Source organism: Pollachius pollachius (assembly GCF_949987615.1).
Source record: "Pollachius pollachius genome assembly, chromosome: 1".
In the NCBI taxonomy this organism is placed as follows: domain Eukaryota; kingdom Metazoa; phylum Chordata; class Actinopteri; order Gadiformes; family Gadidae; genus Pollachius; species Pollachius pollachius.
This window is the reverse complement of record NC_136934.1, coordinates 9,855,599-9,883,098: the sequence shown is the minus strand read 5'-3', so window position 1 is coordinate 9,883,098 and position 27,500 is coordinate 9,855,599. Positions and strand designations below refer to the sequence as shown.

Below are 27,500 nucleotides of genomic sequence, written 5' to 3'. Positions count from 1 at the left end.
CTTTTCTTTAAGTCAAGTTGAGAACTGATATCGTTTTTTACTTGAATGTAAATATTTGTTATTTTGTAGGTAACATAGCAGTTTATAATATTTATTCAGAGGTGACTTTAATCTAACATGTGTATTTACTTTGTTTTATACTACCCTGGGTAAGTGGTTTACTCAAGCGAATCAAAATGGGCAGGGGCTATAAATGATACCAGCCATTTATTCAGTGGTTGGTCTTGGTTCATTGAAGTTCAGGCTGTGTGAAGGTTGTTTTTGGGAAATGCCAGCCGCATTATCTGACCAGCCAACATTGTCTGTTTCGTCAATGGAGTGAAATAATGGCTAAGTTGCTCTCATTCAAATACAACTGTACAATAGGGTATTTTTTTTGTTTAGTTGGAGTGCAGTGCGTTTTAAAATATTTCTATCTTTTTGATCACACACACACAGACACACACAAACAGATAGAGTTGCCTCTACCATGGGAAGAAATACAGACACAATTTGCACCATAATTGCCTCATTTTCCATGTGGGTTTGGAAGAGTACCACCTTGTATTTGTACATTTTCATTGGTTTTCAAAAATACACACACACACACAAGCCCAGATCATTACTCAGTATCCTTTGGGACAGGGGATGTTTGATTTGTACAAGATAAATAACCGTTGAGAGAAAGGACTGAAGAAGGAAATAAATAAAGAGATACCCGCACTTTAGGTACCACGGAGACTGTTGCATGAGGTAGAAACGGTTACATCCAATTTGTTCACAGCAGAACAAGGGAGGTATAGCAAAGGAGAAAGAGAGAGAGAGAGCGAAAGCAAGAGAGACAGAGAGGGAAGGAGAGAGAGATAAGAAGGGAGAGGGAGAGGGAGAGGGAGAGAGAGAGAGACAGAGAGAGAGAGAGAGAGCGAGAGAGAGAGAGAGAGAGAGAGAGAGAGAGAGAGAGAGAGAGAGAGAGATAGAGAGAGAGAGAGAGAGAGAGAGAGAGAGAGAGAGCAAAACCAGCAAGGGAAGAAAAGTAAATCCAGGACATCTTCCCCAAACCCCAACATAATCAGTAGCTAATGTTATCATTGGACTTGTCATTGACAATACCTTGACATTGATATCGATCATGTTTGTAGTTATCTGTTGTCTGGATTGATTGTTGTTCCCTCAAGTGAGAATAAATGGAAAATGGACTACACTTTGTCGTTTTTTTCCAGAATTCTTATTGACAAACACACACACACACACACACACACACACACACACACACACACACACACACACACACACACACACACACACACACACACACACACACACACACACACACACACACACACACACACACACACACACACGCACAAACCCCTAGCCAAAAGCGATGGGCTGCCAAAATGTAATTCATGAGCAGGCTGGGAGACTTGAGTGTCTTGCTTTCTTTCCCCTTCTGCAGATTAAATTATCATGAATGTTTACTTGTTCAGCTTTACCCTATAATGGTAGAGTAACATTTGGAAATGAAACTCATCTTTTAAATTACAATTTCACAATATTGATTGTGTGGGTCATGTGGCTCAAATAGCGAAGTGATTGTCCAAATCAAATCACATTGTTTTGTGAAGCCCACTATCACAAAGTTTCTTTCCCTCAATGACATCCCAATGTATTTCTGAGCCGGACCCCTGCTGGTTAGACCCACTCCCGTAGAGAAGTGGATCTGTCCCTGTTGTTAATGAAAGACACACACAGACACACACACACACACACGCACTGGGCTCACTTTGCATGCAGAGTCCGTCGGTGCAGTTCTGTGACTGGAGCACCAGGCCGTCACAGTCCCTCCCTCCGTTCTTGGGGGCTGGGTTGTTGCACTCTCTCCTCCTCCACTGGGTGCACTCTGTCCCACAGGCCGACCACTTACTCCAGTCAGTCCACACACCGTCCACTAGAGACGCATGGCATGGAACCCGTACGCGCACGCACACACACACACACAGACACACACACACACACACACACACGGTCACACATCATCATCCACGCACACACACAAACACACAGTTACGGAAACAGTTACACATCATCATCCACTCAAACTCACACACACACGCACGCACACACATCATCCACGGACACACACACACACACACACACACACACACACACACACACACACACACACACACCACACACACACACACACACAGTTACGGAAACAGTTAGAGAGAGAGACAGAGAGAGAGTGAGAGGTACGTAAACATAGGGAAATATAACAGAAACAAGGGAAAGAGAGATCAATTGAGTGAGTGAGTGAGTGAGTGAGTGAGTGAGTGAGTGAGTGAGTGAGTGAGTGAGTGAGTGAGCGAAAGAGTAGAGGAGAGAGAACTGCTACATTTTAATCCAATAAAACCGAAGCAGTAGAGACGTACCTGTGCACAGTGTGGTGCAGGCCAGTTTCTGGATGGCCTGTCCATCGCAGGGCGACCCTCCATTCAGAGGGGCGGGGTTAGTGCAGCTCCGGGTGCGCTTCTGGAAGCCCCGCCCACAGCGGCTGTTGCACGCCGACCACTCTGTCCACGTGGACCAGCCCCCGTTCACTACAGCAACAGAGATCAACAGGACGTAAGCCGTACGTCTCCCTTTCCATCTGTCTGACACCCGCCAGTCGCCTCAATTTTTTCTCTGTCCCGAAAATGCATGCGTTCAGAGAATTAATTACATTTCTGCAGTGAACAGTGAACTCTTTAGTGTGTCGGCAGCCCGACGGCTATACGGGTAGACGAGAGAAGGATTAACGTCACAGAAGAGGGTCATCGTAAAAGAGAGATAGAAAAGGGAAATTAATAAATAAATAAAAAAACAAGTGAAAAAATAAAATGGCCGATAACTAGGCGGTAATGAAGTGTGAGTTGACATGTCAGAGATGAGCGTGTGCGAGGGAGGTTATCACTCCTATCTATTGGTCCACAGAGGCCTCTGTCACAGCCCACTAGAGGCTTCCCACTGCTCTCTGAGCAGCCAATTAGGACAGAGAGGGAGGGAAAGAGGGAGAGAGATGGATAACAACAGAAGGAGAGAGAGAAACAGAGAGAAGGGACAGAGAAAGAGAGAGAGAGAAAGAGAGAGAAGAGAGAGAGAGAGAGAGAGAGAGAGAGAGAGAGAGAGAGAGAGAGAGAGAGAGAGAGAGAGACAGAGGGAGAGAGACAGAGAGACAGAGAGAGAGAGTGGACAAGAAAGAGTGTACGAGAGAGAATCCTCTCATTCTGTCTGTCTATTTCTTATAATCTGTTTCATTATCTCTCTGAGTCTCTTTGGTTTTCCTCCTACCCCCACTTCCTCCCCAGTCCTCTCTTCTCTACTGGGCTCTGGAATCGTGACCCTTTCTCTTTTCACATTTCAACCATTGTCTTATGGTCTCCAACTTTCAATTTTCATCCCTTATTGCTGCTTTCATCCCTAATTTGTACCCCCCCCCCCTCACACACACACACACACACACACACACACGCACACACACACACACACACACACACACACACACACACACACACACACACGCACACACATATGTCTACTGCCCGGTATGTCCTTAATCTCCTCCTGCTTCCTACACCTGTATAATAATGTGTTTTCCCCACCCTCTTCGCCTTAGTTCCTTCTATTCCAGCGGTTCCTCCCTGTCAACAATGTCGCCCAAGGTCTTATGGAGTGCACAAGATTGAAGCAAAGATTGAACAATCTATTCCTGTAATGATACATCAGTGTCAGCTCACTCCGCATCACTCGCCGTCTCCCTGTAACCTACATGCACACACACGCACGCAGGCGCGCTCACGCCTTTCGCCTCCTTTTGATTGAAAACCTCCTTCTGGGGAATAGAGGTGGCGTTTCATTTGAGGGAAAACAGACACGGCCGGTCAGTGTGTGTAGTGTGTGTATTGTGTGTGTGTGTGTGTGTGTGTGTGTGTGTGTGTGTGTGTGTGTGAGAGAGAGAGTCTGTGTGAATGGAGTGGACTGTTGTGCACCATTTTTTCTTGAAACAGCTACATTCTCGTCTATATTCACATGGCCTTTGTTTTAAAGGAAAGCAAAGGGCATTACATCCACAGCATTGCACATTGACTTCTCTGTATCAATTTTTGTGAAACATGTAAATCACCGATTCCCTTTCGAAAATAACAGCCTTCCAATTAATTGCAAGTGCAGAGCTTGATAATTACAGGCGGCCTCCACCCATATGTTCCCCGAAATTCATCATTTAATTTTTTTGGGGTTTTAACTCTTGGCTGCCTCCACAAACATCCGTAAAGGTCCAAGCGTTCTAATTTAGGACTGGCGGTTTGATTGGTCGTTTTTAATTGGCTGGGGGCAGAGGTCATGCGGTAACATCAGGCTGAGCACAAACAAAGCATGGTGGTGATGCTGAGCTCATTAGACCAGGCAGCTGGGCTCCGGCGTTGGCTAATGACCGGGCCTCACAACATATAGCCCTCGCCCATGCATGTTGTTTTGGTACGTATTTGAATAATGGAGGTTTTTTATTCCCCCTCTTGACATGATCTAGCCCAATTTGAGTTGTTTTTCCCCATGACCGGGACAAGGACAGCACCAAGGACAGGGCCCCGTGCCCAACCCTAATATAGACATGCTTAGCCTCTTTGTCCCCATCAACCACAATTTTATTGAACGCACTGAAGAGCCTGAAGAGAGAGGATCATAATGGACTGCTGCTGGTACACAGCAAAACATGATCACTCCATGTCCTATTCTTCCATGAATTCTAAGTATTGCTTTCATTCATTCCTTCCTTTACAATTACCTTGTAGTTTATTATACCACTGGGACTCGGCAGCTCTGTAAAGCGATAGAACAGCATTAATCCCTTCAGGGATTAATCTCAAGCCTGTGTTCAATCCTATCAGGAGTTGCACACAGGCGCACACACACACACGCACACACACACACACACACACACACACCGTAAACGATGACGGTGGCGGTGGTGCTCCTCCTCTTGGCCACGATGTTCTTGGCCACGCACGTGTAGTTGGCCGTGTCGGAGAGGCGCGCCTGCTTGATGATCAGGTTGTGGTCGATGGTGATGTAGAAGTTCCGGTCCTCCGCAGGGTCGATGATCTCCTCGTTCTTCAGCCACTCCACCTGAACGAAGGGGAGAACAGGACTTGTGAGCGGAAGGACAATGAAGGTTCAGTTTTAGTCTTACTCACGTGTCATTTCATGTGGAACGTATGCAGTTTTGGTCCTGGAAGGCTGCGATACATGTCTGTAGTGCAGAGGTAGGTGGGGGCGTGGCCCTGTCTCTAGGGGAGAGGCGGGAGGGGGCGTGGCTATGTCTGTAAGGGTTAGATAGGAGGGGGCGTGGCTATGTTTGTAGTGGAAAGACGGGAGGGGGCGTGGCTATGTCTGTAGTGGAGAGATAGGAGGGGGCGTGGCACTTAGGAGCTAATCAGCAGAAAGTTGTTATCAATGTACTAATCACATGTCTTCTATTTTAAACATGGGGGTAGCTGGAGGAAGGAGGAAAACCAACCAAGCTTTACAAGAAGAAGAAGCTTGACGACAGACTTTTGAGTTTGATTTACACCACAATAAAAGAGGTTTGTAGCACCACAACAAAAGATGCCCTGCTGTTGCATCTTTACTGATATTTCGTACCCGTTGCCCACTCCCTCCTTTACAACCCAGTATAACGTGATGCTGCCGGGTTTTAGGAGTAGGACCACAACACACGTCAATGTTGGCCTCCATTACAGTGCTTTTGAAATAAGTTAGCAGAGTAGTATCTGTGTGTAGCGTACGAACACACCACCGATTTTACTGAACAACAATACCACTCTCTCCTATAATCTGGTTTCATTCACTGGTGGTGGGATGGGGATGGTGGGGGGGGGGGGGTTAGTTGAGAGAGAAAAGTGTTTGAATGTGATTTTTGTAACGGTCCACTTGAGAAGGTTAGGAACACGAGAAGAGGGATTAGTTTTGAGTGTGGTGGTAATCTTGTTTTTCCAACCCTCTCCATCAGAGGGCGGATGGGTTATTACATGAAAAATGGGTTGCCATTCTAATCTTGTTTACAAAGAAATCCACAAAGAAAAGACACAAAAAGCACAACTACACTTAATTACTTGAAGGGTAATATGATTGGGCTATTTTGTGTAAGGCAATAAAAGTATTTGGCAATTTAGTTAAAATGTGTTCTGTATTATTTTCTTCTATTTATGTTGCTTCTTTTGACATTGTGCCGTGATACATTAAAACAAAAAGATGACTGAGAGAGGCTTAAGAAGGCTCTACAGCTACTTAATAAGTGAAGTAGGATTATTTTGTTTTGTTTGACATTTCATCAAAAGTTGTGAATTCACAATGGCTTCATTGTGTTTGGAAAGCAGATACTGTTAGCCAAGTGATTTAAAATGGCCACTTTGACAGCAAGTCAGATATTTTTATTAAGCTGTGTAAATACAGGTGAATGCCAGAAAAAAACAAGATATTGAATTCTCAACAGTGTTGTGCACAAAGGGGTAAGCAGTTGGAAATCTAGGGAACAAAAATGCATATGCCTTGGTGAAGGGTAAGACAGCGGGAGGCTTTTCCATTTACGAGGCTAATCACATTTCCTGTGTGCCATATTTACTGGTCTGAACCCTCATAAATACTACCAGTCCACAGTTTAACAGCAAGCACATAAATGTCTGCACAACGGTGTTTAATTCACCTTGTTTAATGTCATCTCCCCCTCCCATTAGGAAATGGGAATCTCAGATGTGGAAAGGATGGAATCTGGTGTTATTTTTAAGTTAACTGCCATTGCGACTTTTCCAAGCATTTTCTTTCTCTCCCTCAGTACTCTCTCTCTGCAATTCAATCTATTTTTTATTTGTACTTTTGGAACTGTGTGCGTTTTTGTATCCATGTGCATTTGTGTGTTAGTGTGTTATTTGTGTAAGCATGTGTGTAAGTGTGTGCATGCGCGTGTGTGTGCGTCTTCATGTCCTTGTGTGTCTGGCTTACTGTAACTGATTTCCTGCTGCTCGTCTCTCTGCTGACTCCTGAACTCTTGAAGTTTCAGCAGTGCTCAATTGTGTTTTCCTATAGGAGTCTCTGACTACAGAGCCCACCCGTGGCTCAGTGTTCTTATCTTTTCACAGTCACACGGCCTGACCTTCTGTCTCTTTTCCAAAAGAAAAGCCAAAACCAGGAAAACTATTTCAAAGTAAAGGCATAAGCCTTTGCGCAATGCAACCTATCCAGGAAAACATCTTTGTTTGTTGACTAAGTTTGATGCTGTTTGATGAACGGAATCAATGTTGTTTTAGTTCAGCAGTGTTTTACATATTGTTTGCCGTGAAAACAAGTTGAACACTTTCTCCCTGTAGTCTCCTGGTAACACAGCGACCGACCCAGTTGTAAAAATACGAAATAAATTGATGGCTGTATCCTATATAAATACATAGAGAGGATGCAATGCAACATAATGGCCTGCTGTTATTTACACTATCCCAGGGTAACAGAGAAGATCATAGATCGCCCAAACACTCGCCCCTGTAATCACCTACAATCACAGGCCTGGGGAACATTTGCTATTTTAATACCATTCACAATGACCCGTGTGCAACCCAATAAATACAACGCGGTCGGCAGCCTCCAAGCAATGGAGATCATGGTCCGGGAAAAAGTAAACCACTAAACCACCAAAATATGTCATGAAAATGAAAACGCAACTTCACTGCTGGAATATACGGAGAATACCTTGTGCAGGGTTATGTGTCCTGCCCAATGAGACACCACACTGTGGAGAAGCCTGAAGGGACACCTTATGTGTTCTGCTGGCTTCAGACAAAGAGACCTCATGTGGTGTCCCCGCTTCCACTGCCAGTGCATCATTAGACATAGCTGTGTGTGTGTGTGTGTGTGTGTGTGTGTGTGTGTGTGTGTGTGTGTGTGTGTGTGTGTGTGTGTGTGTGTGGTGGGCACGGGACCATGGGTTCAAGCCAACAGCCAAACAGAGAACAAGCCAGGTTTGGTTGTTCCAACCGCTCTACTACATCCCCTGCTTTTCTACTCGTGTGCACACAAACGCACACATGCAGGCACGCACGCACACACACTTTAGTGGGAACAGTGTTGGCCGTGTTCCCATGACCTAGAGCTTGTGAGTATGTTTGTCAAAGACTGGAGGTTGATGGTGGGCAGTGTTAGTAGAGTAATACCCAGCAAGTAAACAAGTACCCATAACCCAAACCAACACATCTATAAGGCGTAGCTGAGAATGTCCCTGTGTTTTCCTCATGGTGGCTACACAGAGAGTATGATGTACAAATCATACAGCACACTGAAACAGGCATCTCTTTGTGTTAAAGAAACAAATGCTACACGGTTAATGCGTGAGTTAATGAACACACATGTTCTCTTCTGAGGTGTTGCGACAAAGCACAATGGAATGGAAACCTTGGTTTAACATTATGCAGGATCCCGGCCAACCACAAGCCAAAGACAAGGATCCTATTCTCAGACATTCCGAATATTGTCAATGACAACAGCTATACATATCACTTCAAAACGTTGCAATGTGTCACTAACATCAAGATATAAGACATCTCATATCTGTTATTCATATTTTCAACATTAATTCATTATAATAAGTATTATCATTACTATATTATAATTATTATTATTATTAATAATGAGGATAGATCTAAACTCTAAGGGGGATATTTGTAGTCACCATTTAATTAATAGGATTAGTAGTAATAATACTAATATTGTGTGTTATCAGTGCATCCATATGATGACATGATGGCTCTTATGATGAGTTTTAACTAATTATGGGACATAGCATCTCAGACAGGATGACTCAATGGTGTGCAAACATGCAGAGGTAGACCAAGACTGGCTAATTAACACACTTTCACACACTTCATATCCATTTATATGATGTGTGCGTATGTGTGTGTGTCTGTCACACACACACACACACACACAAACACACACTCTGCCAGATGTGCCTGGTGTATTATGGTTATTACTGAGTCTAGTACTGTCAGCTAGAGACCCATCTCCATAATTGGATAACTAGTTCCTATTAGCGAGCGCACACATTCTCTCCAGAACGTGAGTACACACACGCAAATATGTACGCAAATGCTCCGGTATATTTGCGGGGGATAGATATATCATTCGGTAAAGGGTGAGAATGTATATGTTTATAAAACGCTTACACTCAAAAGTCTGAAAAAATCAAAAAATAAATAAAACATTCAATAAATAAAGAAAGTGAAAAAAAACAAACAGAAGCAGGGAACAGAGAACTAGCGAACACACATCACACATGTGTGTGTTTCCCTGCACTGTCCCTGGCTCCCTGCTCCCAATTGACACCTGGCTGGATATCTGATGTGTGATATGATGCCTCTGACAAATGTGTAAGCAAATGTCTGGTCTGCATCCCCCCCCCCCCCCTCCCCCCCACACGCCCGCCCCCCAATGTGTCTCTAAGTAGAATGGTAATCAAGCTTTTCATTAGCACAGTAACAAAGCCCATTACCGGCTAATCAACCATCTTCAAACCCATTGGACGAAAACTAATAGAAAATTAATCCAACAGTGCACATGAACAAAGTAGACATTGTGGGTGTTATCGTATGTTTATTTTGTGTGCGTGTGTGTGTGATTGTATGCGTGTGTGTGTGTGTGTGTGTGTGTGTGTGTGTGAGTGTCTGTGTGTGTGTGTGTTTGTGTGTATCTAATTTAGATAATACATTCATCCCATCAGAAGGAGCAAAAACGATTTATGAGTCACTGAGCATCATGGCAACCGTGAATAGTATGAAGTGAAAGCGATGTGCTGGTGATGTACCACGTACACATGTCACACAAATATCAGCTCATGTCAATCAGAACGTACCTTTGTCTTCAATATGACATCAGATATCAAAACTAGATGGAAAAAAAGATTAGAATGAGAGTAATCTTCATTCTATGCAATAGTCGAGAAATATATTGTGATTAATTGACATGTCTTTTGATTTGTGTTATTTTCTTCTTTGTTCATTATATAATACAACAACTGGAACAAGTGCAAAATAATTAATAAGTAGACTATTCGAGGCGTGTGTCTTGTTAACGTTTGTTCGGTTTTGTAGAAGATTCTCAGTCCACATCAGACAGCGACATATCAAGTCCCATTTTACATTTCATTTCATCAGCAAGCGCTGAAAACATGAAACCGGCTTTCAGTCTGACTCCATCTCTAAATACGGCAACGCTTCAACCGCGAGCGGCAAGAAAGCCGAGGCTTTTCATTGATCCAATCAGACGCCCATAGACCATCGATAGCCGACTCCGTTTTAAATTCTCGGTCTTAATTGGCCATATGTCGCTGCGTCTCCATGCCTATGCCTCTAACCACACCAAGGGAGCTGATTAGCCCCACATTCCTCCTCCTGGCCACTGATGCTGGGTGGAGCGGGTGGTGGGGTTGGTGGTGGGGAGATGAGTGGTAGGAGGGGGAGGCTGGATCCCCTCTCTCAACCACAACCATCAACACCACCACCAACATCACCACCACCACCACCACCACCACCACAACTGCCAAGACAGGGCAGATTGCATGGGGTTAATTCAAGGTCACACCATGCATGTATGTATGTATATCTAACGCGGGTCGCGAGGGGATGAGGGGGTGGGTTGATGTGTGTGTGTGGTGAGGGTGCGAAAAGGGAGTGAATGCATGCGTGGGTACACATCATTGTGTGTGTGCGTGTGTGTGTGTGTGTGTGTGTGTGTGTGTGTGTGTGTGTGTGTGTGTGTGTGTGTGTGTGTGTGTTCGTGTGTGTGCGTGTGTGTGTGTGTGTGTGTCTGTGTGTGTGTGTGTGTGTGTGTGTGTGTGTGTGTGTGTCTGGGTGTGTGTGTGTGTGTGTGTGTGCTATCTTGGGATTTCAGCGATTCAGACAGCTTAATTAACTTGATGCAGGCAAGCGACATTAGGGCCCAATTATAGCACCTGACCACACTGACACAACTGGGTCATCAGTGAGACTGGCCCTCTATTATTACACTCACACACACACAGACTGGATGACTACCCATAACAGGCTTTTTAAAAGGCATTTCCTTTTTTAGCTTTAAAAACATTTCACAACAATCTAAAGTAGTATCATATATTCTTATGAACCATTACATGGTCGTTAGCGCATCAAAAGTGTAAAAGGAACATTTTGACAGACCGCAAATTGAACGGTGCCTGGACGCCCTTTGATGTTATACAACGCACTGATGAAACTTTTACCCAGAGAGGAATGCAGCATCTGTTTGGTAAGAAACGCTGCAGAAGTATACTTTTATGCCTTGTTAACATACGTTGAGCCTTCAAGAAGAAGCCGGAAAGTAGAAATGAAAAGAGGGGCAGAGAGCCAAAGGTGAAGCTTCAAAGCATCTTGTGCTGAGAGCGCTTTTAATAATCTGAGTTTAGACGTGCTACTTTATCCGGGAGAATTTAAATGGGGGCCGGAGCACAGTAGGTCACGCAGGAATTGGTTTGATGGATATTTTTCACTGCAGAAATTATAAAATAAGCGTAAATAATTGGAATATAAGGACGAAGCTGGAGCAAATATTTGTTGTAGAGGTGTCACAACATCAGCGTCTTTTAAACCAATCAAAGACACGCACACGTCATAATAATTCATAATAATATGATAATGATAATCCTGGATGATATCTGCTCTCCTATCCCGACTTCATGTCTGGGGTATGTACACGTATGCTCAACACAAGGTAGTACATTTTACAGCAGAAGCGCATTCCCTTCACATTAAAGAACATGTCCATCGCTGCATAGTATCACCAGTGATCTCCTCTGTAAACAGATGGGGGAGGGGGTGCGTGCCATAGGAGTCACTAGGTAACTCTTCAGCACCACGGTGTATCGATACTTTAGTGTACTGTGTATACATACTGTAGTACGTAGCATGCCACGCTGGGCAGGAGACAACAAAGGGGTCCCAGAAGTTGGCTGTGGCGATGAGACACCACAGTGAACTCTCCCAGGGTGTCCCACACAGACAGAATTGGGACGCACAGGAGGACACCTCGCCAGGACAGCTATTTATAAACCCGCACCCCACGCCACGCTTTTCTGGGTACATAGGAAAAGCCGCGGTTGGCGTGGGAGAGAGTGGGTAGTGATTGGCAGGTATGATACAAAATGTGTCGTTTGATTGAAGCATGCGGCAACATTTCCATGGTGAGGGATTTATGTTGTGCCATTTGGTGGGATTCTAAAGATTCTGAGAAATGTAAAATGCTTGGCGATGCTTCTGTGTGCGTTGGAGGGCTGGGTGTGTGTGTGTGTGTGTGTGTGTGTGTGTGTGTGTGTGTGTGTGTGTGTGTGTGTGTGTTTGTTTCAGTGATAGGCTTCCAGAGAAAGGCTGAAGAACATAAAATGGAGAATATTCTGCAGCAAGGAGATGCTAAATTGAAAAAATGATACAGTAGCAATAGTATGAGAGGAGAGGAGAGAGGAGATGACAGAAGAAGACGAGAGAAGGAGAAAGAAAAGGAGAGAAGGAAAGAGGGGAGCAGAGGAGAGGGGAGGTTAGTAACTGGAAATAAATGAGGTCATGTGCTGCTGAGCGAAGTCTGCATCCTCGAAACACACACACACACACACATATATAAACACACACACGCACACACCATTACCTTTGAGACCGAACACAGGTGCAAATGCCTCACAGTGATCTATTAGACTCCCCCTCCCATGTCATCTCCCCCCCAATCTGCTCAGACAGAGAGGCAGGGAGGAGGGAGGAGGGAGGGAGAGAGAGGCATGGGATGCAGTGAAGGCCACGGTCAGAGCGGAATTTGTTCTTGTTCGCAGGTGCAGCACTACGCTTACTTCAACACACAAACACACACACACACACACACACACACACACACGGAAAGCTTAAAACCTATGCAGAAACCTTAAGCAGGTACAACATAGACAAAAGAACAATGGAGGTGGAGGAATACAAAGGGGACAAAGAGAGGGAATGCTGAGGGCGAAATAGATGTATTATTCCCTGCATCTCATTTGCATCTTTCCACATTCTGTCAACAATTAGGAGGACAAGGATAGTGTGAGGTGCAGGGGGGCTGTCAGAGATATATGGGGGCGATGTTGCAGGGCTGCGGTGGACTCAAACACATGGGAAAGCAGAATGTAGGTGGAAGAAAATACACATGGGGACCTAGCTAAGGAAAGGCAGTGGTGGAGATTGAAAAAAAATGCAAAGGAAGGAAGGAAAGAGAAAAGTGAGGCAGTGAATGTTTGTCATATTCGATGTGTCAGGACTCCAGCTGTGTGTGAGCTTGGTTGGATAGGACATGTTTTTTTGCCCCCTCACATTTTTCAATCACTGTCATTCTTTTCACTTGCATACATCCATTCACATCATCAATTTGATGTTGATTATTCTCATGCCCGGGAAATCGGCCCAGGCTGTGAAGTGAATGAAGGAAAGTATTACGGAGAGTATTATTGAAATATTTTTAAAATGTATTACTCTGTTATAGGACACAATTGTTCCCCTGTCTAAGGAATGTCTTCAAGAATTCCTCTGGCACCAATCAACCAATGAAAACCCATTAGAATTTGAACATTTGGCCTCCATGCCCCCTCTTCCTTTTGAGGTTTAGTTTTAATGGTCCTCTCAAACTTTAAAGGGCCAGGTTATGGCCATAATGGACTGCTGCTTTTGCTGAGGGCACCAAAAATTGGTGGATGAGCATGAGGGGGACAGGGAGGAGTTATATAAGGCAAGTGTGCCAGTGGAGGAGAAGGCAGTGGCCTTGGATAAAAGCAGTGAAAGGTGAACGAGATTGGAGAAAGAAAGACAAGAAGTAGCCACGTGGCCGTGTTTGAAGGTTTGACTTGACGTGAACTTCTATTGAGGCTGCAACACTGTCCACCATTTTCCGTTGAAATGTTCAGTAGAGTAAGATGCACCAGTGAAAAAGGCTAAGCTACGGAAATGTTTTGTCTTGCATTTGATTGAGTTGGGAAATATAAAAAAAAACATTCATTGTCATGCTAGGAATTAAGTAAGGGTGAGTAAGGTCAAGTAAGGATTGTCAAATGTTTACATTTAAAATGCATACAGTGCTGCCTAGTTTATGCCTCTGGTTTGATCATGAGCAAGAGAGAGAGAGAGAGAGAGAGAGAGAGAGAGGGATTGCTTGCACAGAAATAAACATATATGAATAACACTGGATTTAGTTTAGTAGTAAAACTTAGTATCACAGTATGTAGGTTCCTTAGACGGGAAAAATAACATGGCATGTTTCAGCTGTCAACAAATCGAGAGAGAGAGAGAGAGAGAGAAAGAGAGAGAGAGAGAGAGAGAGAGAGAGAGAGAGAGAGAGATAAAGAAAGAGCGAGAGAAAGAGAAAGAGAGAGAGGAGCTGCTTTCAAATGTAAGGACGAGACAATTGGGTCTGAAGTCCTGGCGTAAAAAGGTCAGCAATACGGGAGATGTACGAGGTGAGGAAACAATGACAGAGGAGCCATGAGAGGAGGGAAGGGAAAAAACGAGGCCATACGGAATCTAGGAAACGAGAAACAAGGATTGATGAAATAAGGGTGGGCGTGCTGGGACAAGAACTGGGACGAAAACAAACACACAGCAAACGGAAAAATTTGCAGAACGCAAATGAAATCACATTCAGACACAGTCGGAGAGCTGTGGGGGCTGCTGACGATGCATGCTGTGAAAATTGGCTCAGGCGGCTGTGAACGATGCATGGCAGAATCACGAAGCCGAGTGTTTTGGGGTGAGAAGGTGAGCCGAGCGTAGTGTAGACATTAGTGTGCTGGACGCCCAACGTGTGGAATAACAGGCAAGTCCCCTCAGTGACCCTGGCATATCTGAGGAGACATCCGCCCCCCCCCCCCCCCCCCCCCCCCCCCCCTTCCCCCCAACCCTAGACACGCAATGACCCGGGAACAGCGTGAGACATCGCTGAATCAACACTGCCGTAATACCGCAGGGAACCGGCTCGCTCTGGAAAGTGCGACGCTACAATGGCAAGAGAAGTGGCTCACTCAAATATACTCGAGCGCATTTGGTACATTTAGACAAGCTCCTGACAGGACAACTCCAGTGGGTGGGAAGGATGCTATTACTTTAAATACACGCCTGGAAAAGGGGAGGAATGAGAATGTGATGTAAATGAGCCAAAGGTACATAGCCAACCCCATGCTGTTAAAGTTAAACAGCAAACATGCGAGAGAAACATTTGGGCAAAATGTTCACTCGGGTGACGCGAGAGTGTCCCACCCGAGTGTGACGCGACTGCGTCGAAAAGCTTCACTGTTTTTAAACACTCCCACAGTGCATTCGTGTGTATGCATGCATGATCCCACATGTGTGCAAGCATGTGTGTGTGTGTGTGTAAAGGGAGTCCTTGTGTGTGCCTCTCTGTCTAAGCTGTTGGGTTGTGTGGTGTAGGAGTGTTGATGGCACTTCATAACGATAATCACTTCATAAGCGGAGCGGAGAGGAGTCGAGGCAGAGCCAGGCTGATTGGGGGCATACAAATCCGTTTTAATTGACTCTCTAATGCTCTCTAGTGTTTTTGAAATCTGCCCACCCACCAATAAGATCAGCCTCACTTTATTAGCAGGGGTCAGTTGTTGACAGTTGTTAAAGACAAGGGCGGGCTTTATGTGGAGGGGCTGGGGTTAGGACCCAGATATCATGCAATTGGAGAGTTTATGACCTCATTTCCCGGCCTCCGCGAGATTGGTGAGGAAGCATATTAAAATCGAGTTTGATTATGGAGAGACTGAAGAGGAGCAGGGGTCACTGAAACCAGGACTGGGTGTGTACCTTGGAATGTAGTTTGTTGTATGGGCACAGACATGTTTCAAAGGACCTAAGGGGTATTCCATCAACCAAGCTAAAGGCAAAGCCGGGCTTATTTCGATTAGCCTCGCTACTTTAAGCTAGAGTTGCGTTCCATTAACGTGACTTAAGGGAATCTCCGCTAAGTAACCATGGCAATTTATCCGACCAAACTAACTTGGTCGGTTAACTGTCAGGCTTACTTACTCTGTGTTTCAGAGAAGTCCATCTGTTGGAAACAAGTGTACCATCAGAAGGTTCCGCCAAGCCTAGTCCTCATGATTTTGTCATAAATTGACATATATGAAGTACAAACAGCCTTAATTTTCACTAAGGGTCTAAGATTAAATGATGCAAATAAAATAATAAAATGAATTGCTATCTATTGTTATCCAGGATACTTTCTCAACACATTTTTAGCCAAATATAATATTCGATACAAATCAAGAATCAGCAGTTGGGTTAGTGGTCTAGCATTAGCCCTGTAGTACGGGCGACCCGAGTTCGCGTTCTGAGTGCGTCATTGTATTCTTCGCAGTGGCATATTTTTGAAATTCCTTTTATATCAGAGAAATTAGGCCTCACAATTGACTGTTTATATAATAAATATGTCTTACAATATCCCTAGAATACAAATCTAACTTGCAAAAACCCATGGTAAAGTTAATAGTAATATTAATGTTACTGATAGTGAAGCCTTTGTCACTATGACAAAGAAACTGCTGCATGGGAAATTGTCAGCCACATAAATGCCATTCAGGTGAGTTTCTCGGCAGGCAGCTGAGACCACCTCTGTTGAGATAAATACTATGGTTAGTCAGTTTAGTATATTCAAAGTAATGGAAAATAAAACGCATAAATAGTTGTTTGATATCTCCAGTAATCCTCCCTAAATTACTAATTGGGTGGGGATTGAACCCCGGACAACCAGGTGCAAGACCGACACGTTACCTCGAGACTATCTCCCTTATGACAAGTCTTACTCAATATTAAATTTAAATATGTTGCGCTTAATACTACTTATGCATTCAAAAGATCGGTGATTTAATTGCCAGGCGGCCTCCCTGTTTATATTAATAGTTACGGTGTTCCGGTTTTGAGTTATTATATGCTTGTACTCCTCATAGACCTCCACAAGCAGCTTCTGTTCGCTGCTGGAAAAGATCCCGCTCGGTCCTTTTCGGACATTTGATCCATGATTCGACATTCATGATTCTGGGCGGGTCACATATCTCGTGAGTGCGCTTAATCCACGATAACATAAGCCTGGCTTGTGAGCAAGGCGCGGCTGAACTGGGTTGATGGAATGTGGAAGTTGGTGTTAGTTCTAACCAGTCTTAATCAACTGAGCGCTGCTTTCGTTAGCGACTTTGATGGAATATCCCTCTGGAATTGTTTGTAAATTGTAAACGATGGTGTGCATTTACAGAAGATAGCTATTAGTTAGACTGTCGAAGGCTATGTCTGTGAAATAACAACACTATTGTACGAGTAAAAACAATAATTATGTGATTTACTTAATATCGTTTACCGTGTGTTGTCTCCTTCAGATTATTGACTGTAACCAACACATAACGAAGAGATGGACCTTTGTGTTTGGGATAGATTTGAGTCATCCCTAGAGTATGTTGTCATGTATCTGGATGTGCCTATTACCGGAGGCAAGGTGTAGCACTAACAAGAGGCAGCAAATGTAGCGCTACACTCTACTCGGCAGAAAGGTTAGTTTTCACCTCTACTAAGTGCCTACATTTTGTTAGCAAACAGATGATTCAGCTGACCAGTATAACATAAACACCCATCCTTAACTCAATAAGAAAACAAGAAGCTAAACCAGATTACACCCTGTGTGGTGTTTTTTCTTTACAGTATTCTGTTCACTCCGTTAATGGATTCCAGATTGTTGGGCTGAGAAAGGTGGCAGCTATATAATGCGCTGTCCGTTCACAGCAAAATCAATTGACAATAGCAACTCTAAATTGTATATTTCACCATGAAAAGTTAGACGTTTGGGGATATATATATATACATGAAGATTCATAAAAAAAAATAAAAATAAAAATAAAAAACATCTGACACTATGGCAAACGACACTGTGGGGCCAGTGTTCCGGTGGCTGCAAAAACTAACGTCAGCCTCCAACGCTCGAGTCAGGCACTCTGCCGGTGGACACGGCCACCCTTGGTGTCAGAGAATGTGTTCATTCGTCCAGAACAACACCGCCGGGGCCACCAAGGGCAGGCCAGAGGGTCCGCTGGTGTGTCTGCTGTGTGTGTGTGTGTGTGTGTGTGTGTGTGTGTGTGTGTGTGTGTGTGTGTGTGTGTGTGTGTGTGTGTGTGGGTGTGTGTGTGTGTGTGTGTGTGTGTGTGTGTGTGTGACGCCGCGAGATGTGGCCATCACTCGAACGCGTTGTGTCAAGCTGTCAGGTACTTGAGAAATTCCTTGGACAAAAAAAAAATCACAAAGTGGAGACATGCGGTAAGTGAAAGACTGCGGGACGGAGATAGCAGGGAAAACAAGGAAGGAAAGAGGCACACACAAAGAATGGGGTTCTATGTTACACAGAGGAACAAAGCAGAACAGACACGAGCCGCACGTCACCGAAGTACTACATGAAGAATTGAAAAGAAAAAAGCGGAAGGGTCAAGCCATTTTCTCACGAGTACATTTAAATCCCCTTTTATGCTGTTGCCAAACAGTCAAGTATAATGGGATGGGTGACAGTGAAAAAAAAGAAAAAAAAGAAAACAAAGGAAAAATGCCCTTCTTTTTCTTAAGTGTTTTCCCAAAAGCCTTTGAAAAAGTAATGAAAGGAGAAGGCGAAAGAGTCATGGTTCTGAGACATTTGGGAAGAGGGGGGGAGGGGTGGTGAGGTTGGTGGGAGAAGAGGCGGGACGCCCCTCAATCATTATCGTCTACCCACAGACTTCTGAGCCGAGGAGCCACTCAAGCGTTTATGCACCACAAAGGAGAACGCAAACCCCTTCATTTCCAAAGAATCAACCCCCTCGAACCACAGGAAACAACTAAAGTACATATCATCTTCTGCTCTGCACTTCCTGTCCTCTTCGGGCAGAAGAAAGCTAGCAGGTTCAATTGTCGGTTGGGGAACGAAAAAAGGCAAAAGAAAACGACAATAAAGCAAAAGACCGCAGCTACGCTTACGTCTATGGTAGAGGACTTGATTGATGGTTTCTCTAAACGGCCTTGCATAAGGGGTAAATGTGAAAACCAATGGATGAAGTCACTTTGAGGAGTGAAATCACAGAGAGGAAAGCTAAGATGTTGTTTTTTTTTCTTGTCAGCATGCCAAGGTAAACGTCTGGAGAGCGAGCGGGATGGGAAGCCGCCTCAACGAGGTACAGAAGAAGCAAGATGAACAGAGAGAGAGAGAGAGACGGCGAGAGAGAGAGAGAGAGAGAGAGAGAGAGAGAGACACACGCCGAGTCTCTGAACGTAGGAAAGAATTTGTTGCCACAACGTGTGTGTGTGTATGTGTATGTGTATGTGTGTGTGTGTGTGTGTGTGTGTGTGTGTGTGTGTGTTTTGTGGGTATGTGCGTCTGTGTATGTGTATGTGTGTGTGTGTGTGTGTGTGTGTGTGTGTGTGTGTGTGTGTGTGTTTTGTGGGTATGTGCGTGTAAGTGCATGGGCACTTTTACACAATAGAATGTGAGTCAACATCCCATTAGGGAATGATCATAATAATCTCTACCGCTATCCAGTGCGGCCGACCACCACAATACATCCACAATCAAAACAATAGACAACAAAAGCTAATTTTCCTCCCATTTGTAAATGCCTCCGCAGTGATCGGCTGCCAGCACATTATTTCCACAACCATTCCAATAATAATTCCCAGAGACTCCATGAATCCAAAACAGATGGGTTTAAAAAAGAGAAGAAACGATTGCTGACTAATCTGCGGATTATGGATATGATTTGTGACAGAGATGGGGGATCAAGGTAGAATGCGAGGGGAGATGACTGTTCTATCTGAAAGAGGATTAGGCGGGAGATCTGTTTGGAAAGGTGCACTACACAAATAGTTCGGTGGTCATTGTGCACAGGCACGGGGCGGCACACCGAGAGTCCACGCCTGCTATATTTTGTGGTGGGCCGCTGGAGGATGATCGAGGAAGACCGGAGCTCTCGTGGAGACGCACGGGCGAGCCGGTCGAACTCTGTTTGCAGGATGTGTCTGCTCCCTGCAGTAAGTAGTATTAGGTTTCCTTCAATCAGACATCCGTTCAGGACCACACAGATTACCTCCAGCAAAACAAAACGATTTCTTCCTCGATTTTTGTTTCCTTTTGGCTTTAATAAAAACAGCACAGTATTAGTATGGTGCTTAAAAGCACCGGAAGGAGGGTAAAGGTTAGGGCTAGGAGTTCACACAGGGGGCCGAAAGCAAAACTAATCCGAGGTAGGAATCAACGAGGACTTTATGAACCCGCACTTGTATCAACACACTGGTTGTTTCACTAAGATGCTCCTTAGCGAGGGAGCATATCCTTGAAAAAAACTCCTACATTGTATTTGCTTAGAAAACCCTTTAATTTGGTGCCTTCAGTTGGCTAAACGTGCAAGGGTTCAGCGATGGCTCTCTGCCTGCATCATTGCAAAATAACTGCCCCAACTAGTCACCAGAAAGACGAGGCATTCTGAAAAGAGGGGAGACAATAACAACGGTATCCGGCGCAGTGTTCTGTTGTTGTTATTCTCCCCCCGCCCCCACCCACACTGAAGAAGAACAGAACACTGTTCTGCTAACAGGACGGTGCTTTAAAGCCCACATAAAACACTCACATCTGCTTTGTATGAGCAAACCAAGGACATTGGTTTTGTCATATTCGCGGTGCATCGCAGCACACTGTACTTTAATCCAACCTGTCAGTCCCACTGTGTGTTGGAGGCATTTCACCACCACAGATGTCACAACCCCCAGAGAGGCTTCGCTACTAATTGCATGACATGTTAAAGGCAGTAACTGCAGGGAGTTTTTATCGGGGAAGTGTGTGCGTCGATAACAAACACACACACACACGCACACACACACACACACACACACACACACACACAAATATGAACACACATGAAAAGACAGACACACACATTCACACTCAAACAGGCACACATACTCAAACACTATTGGACGGCCTGAATGTATGTATCGGAGTGGGGTTGCCGGTAGTGTTGTGCTCACACTGGGGTGCTGATGAGTTGTGACAGGCGAGTCGGCCATCATCTGAATCACATGACGTGAACAGCCACGGAGGACCACCATGCCCACACCCAGAGACTAGCTGGACTAAAAATGTGCTAGCAGAAATATGAACTGACACAGACATACACACATATGTATCAATGGATATGGGGCCAATTAAACACAAGCGGGCAGAAAACGGTATAATATATTAAAAAAAAAATCTATCTATCTATATAAATATATTCCATGTTGACGTGGAATATGTCGGAAATCCCTTTTCAACGATCAAAGGGTCACACAGATGTAAAACGATGTTTTCACACTGGCTTTTGCACAAAGTCAATCATCGAAAAAGACACTGTGAGGGAGCTGTGTGTGTGTGTGTGTGTGTGTGTGTGTGTGTGTGTGTGTGTGTGAGTCCGCGTTAGAGATTTCTGGCTTGACAGCCACACCAGCTTGAAGGAAATCCCTGCTCCTAGCCTGCATGCTTGGTGCTGCCACAAACTCCTAATATCTCCAATATTTTGACGCCAAAGTCCCATTACACAGCGGAACATGTTATTAAATATTTACAGGAGAGAGGGACTTATACAGAGAGTGGAATTTCAGCAATCCTTCAATCTGACTTCTCTCAATTACTAGTTTTGAATAGATACAATGCTTTGTAATGTGTAAGAAATTAATAATCATACAGGTTTAAGCTCCCTGTTAAGTCTCTAAAATATTTACAATGACATGCATTCTGAAACTCACATAGATAATAAGAAGCAGTTGTCTGGAGCTCATTGTTCATTCAGGGTATAAATATAGAGGTTCAGACTGTGGATTGAGTGGTTTAAAATGTGACAGAAACTTGGAATACATGGACAGATCATGTCCGGGCTGTTTGGGTGTGTGTGCGTCTGTGTGTGTGTGTGTGTGTGTGTGTGTGTGTGTGTGTGTGTGTGTGTGTGTGTGTGTGTGTGTGTGTGTGTGTGTGTGTGTGTGTGTGTGTGTGTGTGGGTAGGTGGGCTGGGAGGAAGCTGTCACCACATGTGTTTATTTCGAACCAGTTGGGGAAATCACTCACACACTCAGACAGAACTCAGTCACGCACACACACACACACACACACACACACATGCAAACACTGACAGACAAACACATTGAGCACAAGTCGAGAGGTGAGGTCTATTGGCTTGTTCTTGCCTTTGGGTCTGTTTAGCTCTTATAGTTTAGAGAGAACATCAATCATTGTGTCAGTCTGCTCTCATCCTTTCGTGGCACGGACATCTTATTAAGTAATGCACTCCACGTTTAATCCAGCCACACATTACCGCTATATAGTGGCACATATCTAGAAGCCACGGCTTTGGCAAGATGTTTTTTCAACATATGTGTGCGACTGTGAAAAAAACACAGTCCCACACATATGATGACCCAAAGCACACTGCCATGTCGGGGGAGATGCAAAACAATGATTTTCTTTTTTCAAGTAAATAACGGACTTGAGTCCGATACGAAGCGTGCAGAACAAAAAACACAGCCCCGCCCGATCCCCCACATCGTGTGAGAAAGCTCCGGTAAAACATCACGATTCTCTTCCCTCTCTGTGTTGCGCTACAAAATATGAGCAGAAATCGCACCGGGCTTAAAAACCGAACATTTCCTATTGGAGCCGAAGACGCCGCGTTGGGCTGAGATGGTCTCCAGACCGGCCGTCTTCATACAGCGACTTTTACCGTTGAAGCCGTTGGCTTTCCGTGAGCTTTGGAGAGGCTTTCCGTCAGAGTTTAAAGAGATTTGGCATCCCTTCAGGCTTTTCCGAGCTTCTCCACATGTGGCAGAGAAAGCCCCGGATTCAAGGAGACGAGTCAATCTGTCCAGGAGTGTTTCTGATGACAACAGCATTTCTTCTATAAGACGGTTTATATATATATATATATATATATGTCTTTGAGTGTGGCTTGACCTTCAGGAGGTCACGACGAGGGAGTTGAGCTTCAGTTGCAAGCGATGACTGGACACTGTGCTTGTGTGTGCTTGTGCGTGTGTCTGTGTGTGAGTTGTGCGTGTGTGCGTCCGAGGACTTGCAGTGTTTCGATGTGGCCTGCTGTAGGGCACGTGACGCATGCCCAGCATAGCATGAGCCTCAGTGTCGGCGCGTGGCGTATTACATTTCAGGGCAGCCGACCCATCACACTGGCTACTTTACAACATTCATCTGGGCCAAACCGCTGCAGCTGCTTATATTAGCCCGGTTCGGAAGGGGGGGCGCTAGGGCCGAGCCCCTAACCCAGCAGAGAGCTGCCCGTCACGGGGGAGAGCGAAGGGAACGGCCGTGCGTCGTGTGTGCATGTGTGTGTGTGTTTGGATGACAGAAAGGACGTTTGTGATAAGAGAACACAAAAGGAAAGGAAAGGAGAAAAATGTCAGGGACGATGTGAAAGAGAGGTCAGCGCTGGAGTCAGAGGTTGTGAGCAGGTTTTTAAACTCACAGGGCCCATAATGAGCTCTCCAGCAGACAGAGGACAGACCAATCCATTTGGTTGGCCTGAAATCCCATTATGACACCACCGCCGAAGAATAGAGGGAGAAGAGAAAACCCATTGGGAAGGATAGTGATGCACTGGAGTGTGTGTGTGTGTGTGTGTGTGTGTGTGTTTGTTCCTGTGAGGAAGCTTGTCTGTGCGTGAACATTTTATGTGGGCCTGTATTTTCCATCGGTATGTGTGTGAGTGTGTATGGGTTTATGTGTGAGTGTGTGTGTGTTTGCACAGTGCCAGAAAATGAAATCTAAGGGAACTGATGAAGAATCAGAGGTGGCTCTGGGTCCAATATGTCATATGCTGCGTGTGCCCATGTTGTGCATTAGGAAAATAAAATGTGTGTTTTCTTCGAAAGGTCACCAAAGTCTATGTGCCTGTGTGTGTTACTGTGTGTGTGAATGTGTGTGTGTGTACTGTGTGTGTGTATGTGTGTGTGTGTGTGTAAAACAACTGTGTGTGTGTGTGTGTGTGTGTGTGTGTGTGTGTGTGTGTGTGTGTATGTAAAACAACTGTGTGTGTGTGTGTGTGTGAGCCCCTTTGTTTTTGTGTGTGAAGTATCAGTTCCTCGCCAGTAAACTTGCCCTCAAAGTGATGACACAAATTTGTTTTTATACCTCTGTTCATTCATTTGGGGACCAAATGAATATTCCATCAATAAAATCTCACAAGTCAACAGAAAGATCTGCGATGATCTCTGGGCTCAGTGTTTTTCGCCCGTCCTTCAATTAATGCTGGTTCTCTCTCTTTGTATATGTCGACGTCCTTTGTCTTTCTCGCTCTATCCCGCTCATTACCTATCCATTGTCCGTCCACCTATCCATGTCTGTCTGGGAAGCGGTGGAGTTCCAGTAAAGAGACGGCTATACCCCGAAGAATGAGGCGTGTGCGTGCGTGCGTGCATGCGTGCGTGCGTGCGTGCGTGAGCCGCAGCGTCTCTGCTAGCACAGACTTCACATTGGCTCCCCTCGGCTTCCTATTGTGGTCCACTCAACGAAAAAGATTCTGTTATGGTTTCATGTGGCGACGGACGAAAGGTACACCAGTATATTGAAGAAAAAAGACAAAAACAACCTCAATTCCATCCGGTCTCATGGTCAGTTCAGCTCAACCCCCTCTGGGTTATAAAGTGTGGGAGTAGTCATTCAAACACACTGGAGGGGATTATGACTACTGGACGCATCCCATTCAAGCTACCAACGCATTCACAAACCAGTACGATAAGACGCCCTCCTCAGCTGCTACTTCAAATCAATCCATCCAATGTCAAATGTGTATGATTGGGTTACGCATCACGTACCCTGGGGGTCCGGGGGTCCGGCCGTTCCAACCCGCACCTGTTCCCATGCTAATCTCTGTGACGAGGACACCACGAGCGGGCCTCTTGTTCAGCATCAGCCGGCGTCCAAAGACATATTTTTAGAACATAAAGGAAGTTATTACGGATTTGTTGGTGCACTCTTTCACTTTTCGATTCAACTTAACTTCAACAGCTTTCAAGCGGATGTCACTCATAATAGCATTAAGGGCTACATGATCTTCAGAAACGCTCAGACGGACAAAGAAAGCGTCAGCAGGAAACCAATTGCAATTGCTGTAATACGATTCGGAAGCAACCGCCACCACTGTGAACTACGCCGGTATCCACTTAGCCAACCTTTAAAATAATCAAAGCCTCCCATCTCTTCAGCCATCAACGCATCTGATTTCATAACAGGATAAACACACAATTCTCCAAGAAAGCTGTTTTAATGCATAAATGAAAAACAAAAAGGCTTGTACTTTTGAAAAATTGCAAACAGCTGTGACGGTTCACGGTCGCACAGCAAACAGATTTGATCGGGGAACATGCCCCGCTGCGAGGGCTCTTTGATTCGCTGGATTGCCGGTGACTGCGGGCAAAACGTGTTAGATCTCTACACCTTCTGATGGCGAGTTTGATTATTTCCATTTCCAGACACTTGATCTTGTCTCCATTTCATCACTCCGTTCCCCTTTGATCCTGTGTCTGGGGCAGTTTGTGTGTGTGTGTGCGTGTGCGTGTGCGCGTGTGTGTGCGTCTGCATGTGTGTGCGTCTGCGTGTGTGTGTGTGTGTGTGTGTGTGTGTGTTGCTCAAGTGTGCATGAGAGCATTTGAATGTGTGTGTGTGTGTGTGTGTGTGTGTGTGTGTGTGTGTGTGTGTGTGTGTGTGTGTGTGTGTGTGTGTGTGTGTGTGTGTGTGTGTGTGGGAGCGTACCTCGGCAGCTGGGATGCCCTCTGGGGGGCGACACTGTAACAGCACCTCCTGGTCCAGAGACACCTCCTTCCCAAGTGGCTCCTGCTCAAAAGACTTCTTCAGGTCTAGAGGAGAGGGAAGACAGAGGAGAGACACAGGGCCCCTTTAGGATTTTATATATACGTCGTCTGTAACGAATGTGGGGGTGTTGCATATCTCAGAGAGCGAATAACAACACAAATGTTAGAGACAACGTCCCAGTGAGATTCAGTGAGTTAGAGAGAGTGAGAGATAGAGACAGAGGGAGAGAGAGACAGCAAGAGAGAGTGACAGCGAGAGAGACAGAGATAGCAACACAGAGAGAGAGCGACTGAGAGACTGAGAAAGTGAGAGACTGAGAGGCTGAGAGACTGAGCGATTCAGAGACAGAGAGAGACAGAGACATTAAAGAATTAAGAGAGAAGGCAGGAAACAAACAGCCATTTAGAGCGGCCATTTTAGAGATTTGTGCCCCTCCTGTATATTTATGTTCACCATGCATTCCACTCTGGAAGAAAATGCTCCCCTCATCTGTGAAGTGACAATGACACAGTAATTATGGTAGTTTGTGGTAAAAGTCAGTCATGCACTGACTGGCTCCAGCCATTCCCCTGTCAGTCCTGAAATGTACACAACAAGGAAAAACACTTAGCTTTATATTCTTAACTGCTGACTAATGCTTCCACTCTGCAACACTCACCCCGCCTTAAACCACAAAATCAAATCAAAGAAAAACACACACACACACACATACACACAAAATTCCGCACATACACACATACATCCCCAGAAGCAGATACCATAACCTTTACTAGGTGCTTTTGCTGGTGTGCGAAACAACCAGTGCATGGTTGCGTTCTAGCCTCACGCTCCCTTGCACGACAGCACACACTGCCTACAAGTGGCTGCACAAAGACTGCCTGCTGACGGGGGCCAAAGACAACACACCATCCCCTGCTAATGTTGGGCAAGCTGTGATGAATGGCCGCGTTCCAGAGCCCAAATGAACGCACTGCCAATTCTTCCCATGTCTTCCATTTTCTTATCCACTAGGAAGAGTAATCATCAATTACTTAGAAGGGGGAGATGGAAGGGGCAACATAGAGAGAGGATCAACATTGTGTGGAACCTGGACTATGGCTGACCAATGTTGTACACATAAGCTATATTCTAGCGGATAGAGCTAGACGGCTTTAGTGTTTTTATTGTGCCGGTGTCAAACCTTTCTTTATGAGTTGATGTTGTCGTTGGCTTTGTCTCACTGGATTCTCTCATATATCGAAGGGTAGCCATCAGAACCGACATCTTTGGTTTCTACAACTATGTCACACTTTCCCATCCGCTCCCTGTTTATTACCGCCACTGCCTCCACCGTGTTTGCCTCTCGTCTCTGACCCCTAGCTGACAGACATCCACAGAGAGTTCCTCAGCATACCGACACACGCGCAGGAACACACACATACACACACGCACACACTGTATTTATAAGTGTCCTTGCCGAGGCAGCTGAGCCCGACAGATGTGAAAATCATTAGAGAGCCCCAGAAAAGGGCCATAAAACAAAGTGTAACCTTAGAGGGGTGTCGTGATGGCGGTGGGTGGAGGAGGGGGGCTGAGTA

The 27,500-nt window shown here is 45.1% G+C and overlaps 1 protein-coding gene across 1 annotated transcript in view; it reads right to left on the bottom strand.

The window, feature by feature from the left end:
- The window catches only part of unc5ca (unc-5 netrin receptor Ca), a 151,508-nt gene that overhangs the window by 33,986 nt on the left and 90,022 nt on the right, over positions 1 to 27,500 (bottom strand). Inside the window, exons 4-7 of the mRNA XM_079748829.1 lie at positions 25,864 to 25,967; positions 4,962 to 5,142; positions 2,412 to 2,579; positions 1,763 to 1,927 (exon numbers count right to left, since the gene is read on the bottom strand). Of these exons, the coding sequence (XP_079604955.1) occupies positions 1,763 to 1,927; positions 2,412 to 2,579; positions 4,962 to 5,142; positions 25,864 to 25,967 (618 nt within the window). The remainder of the gene's footprint in view (positions 1 to 1,762; positions 1,928 to 2,411; positions 2,580 to 4,961; positions 5,143 to 25,863; positions 25,968 to 27,500) is intronic.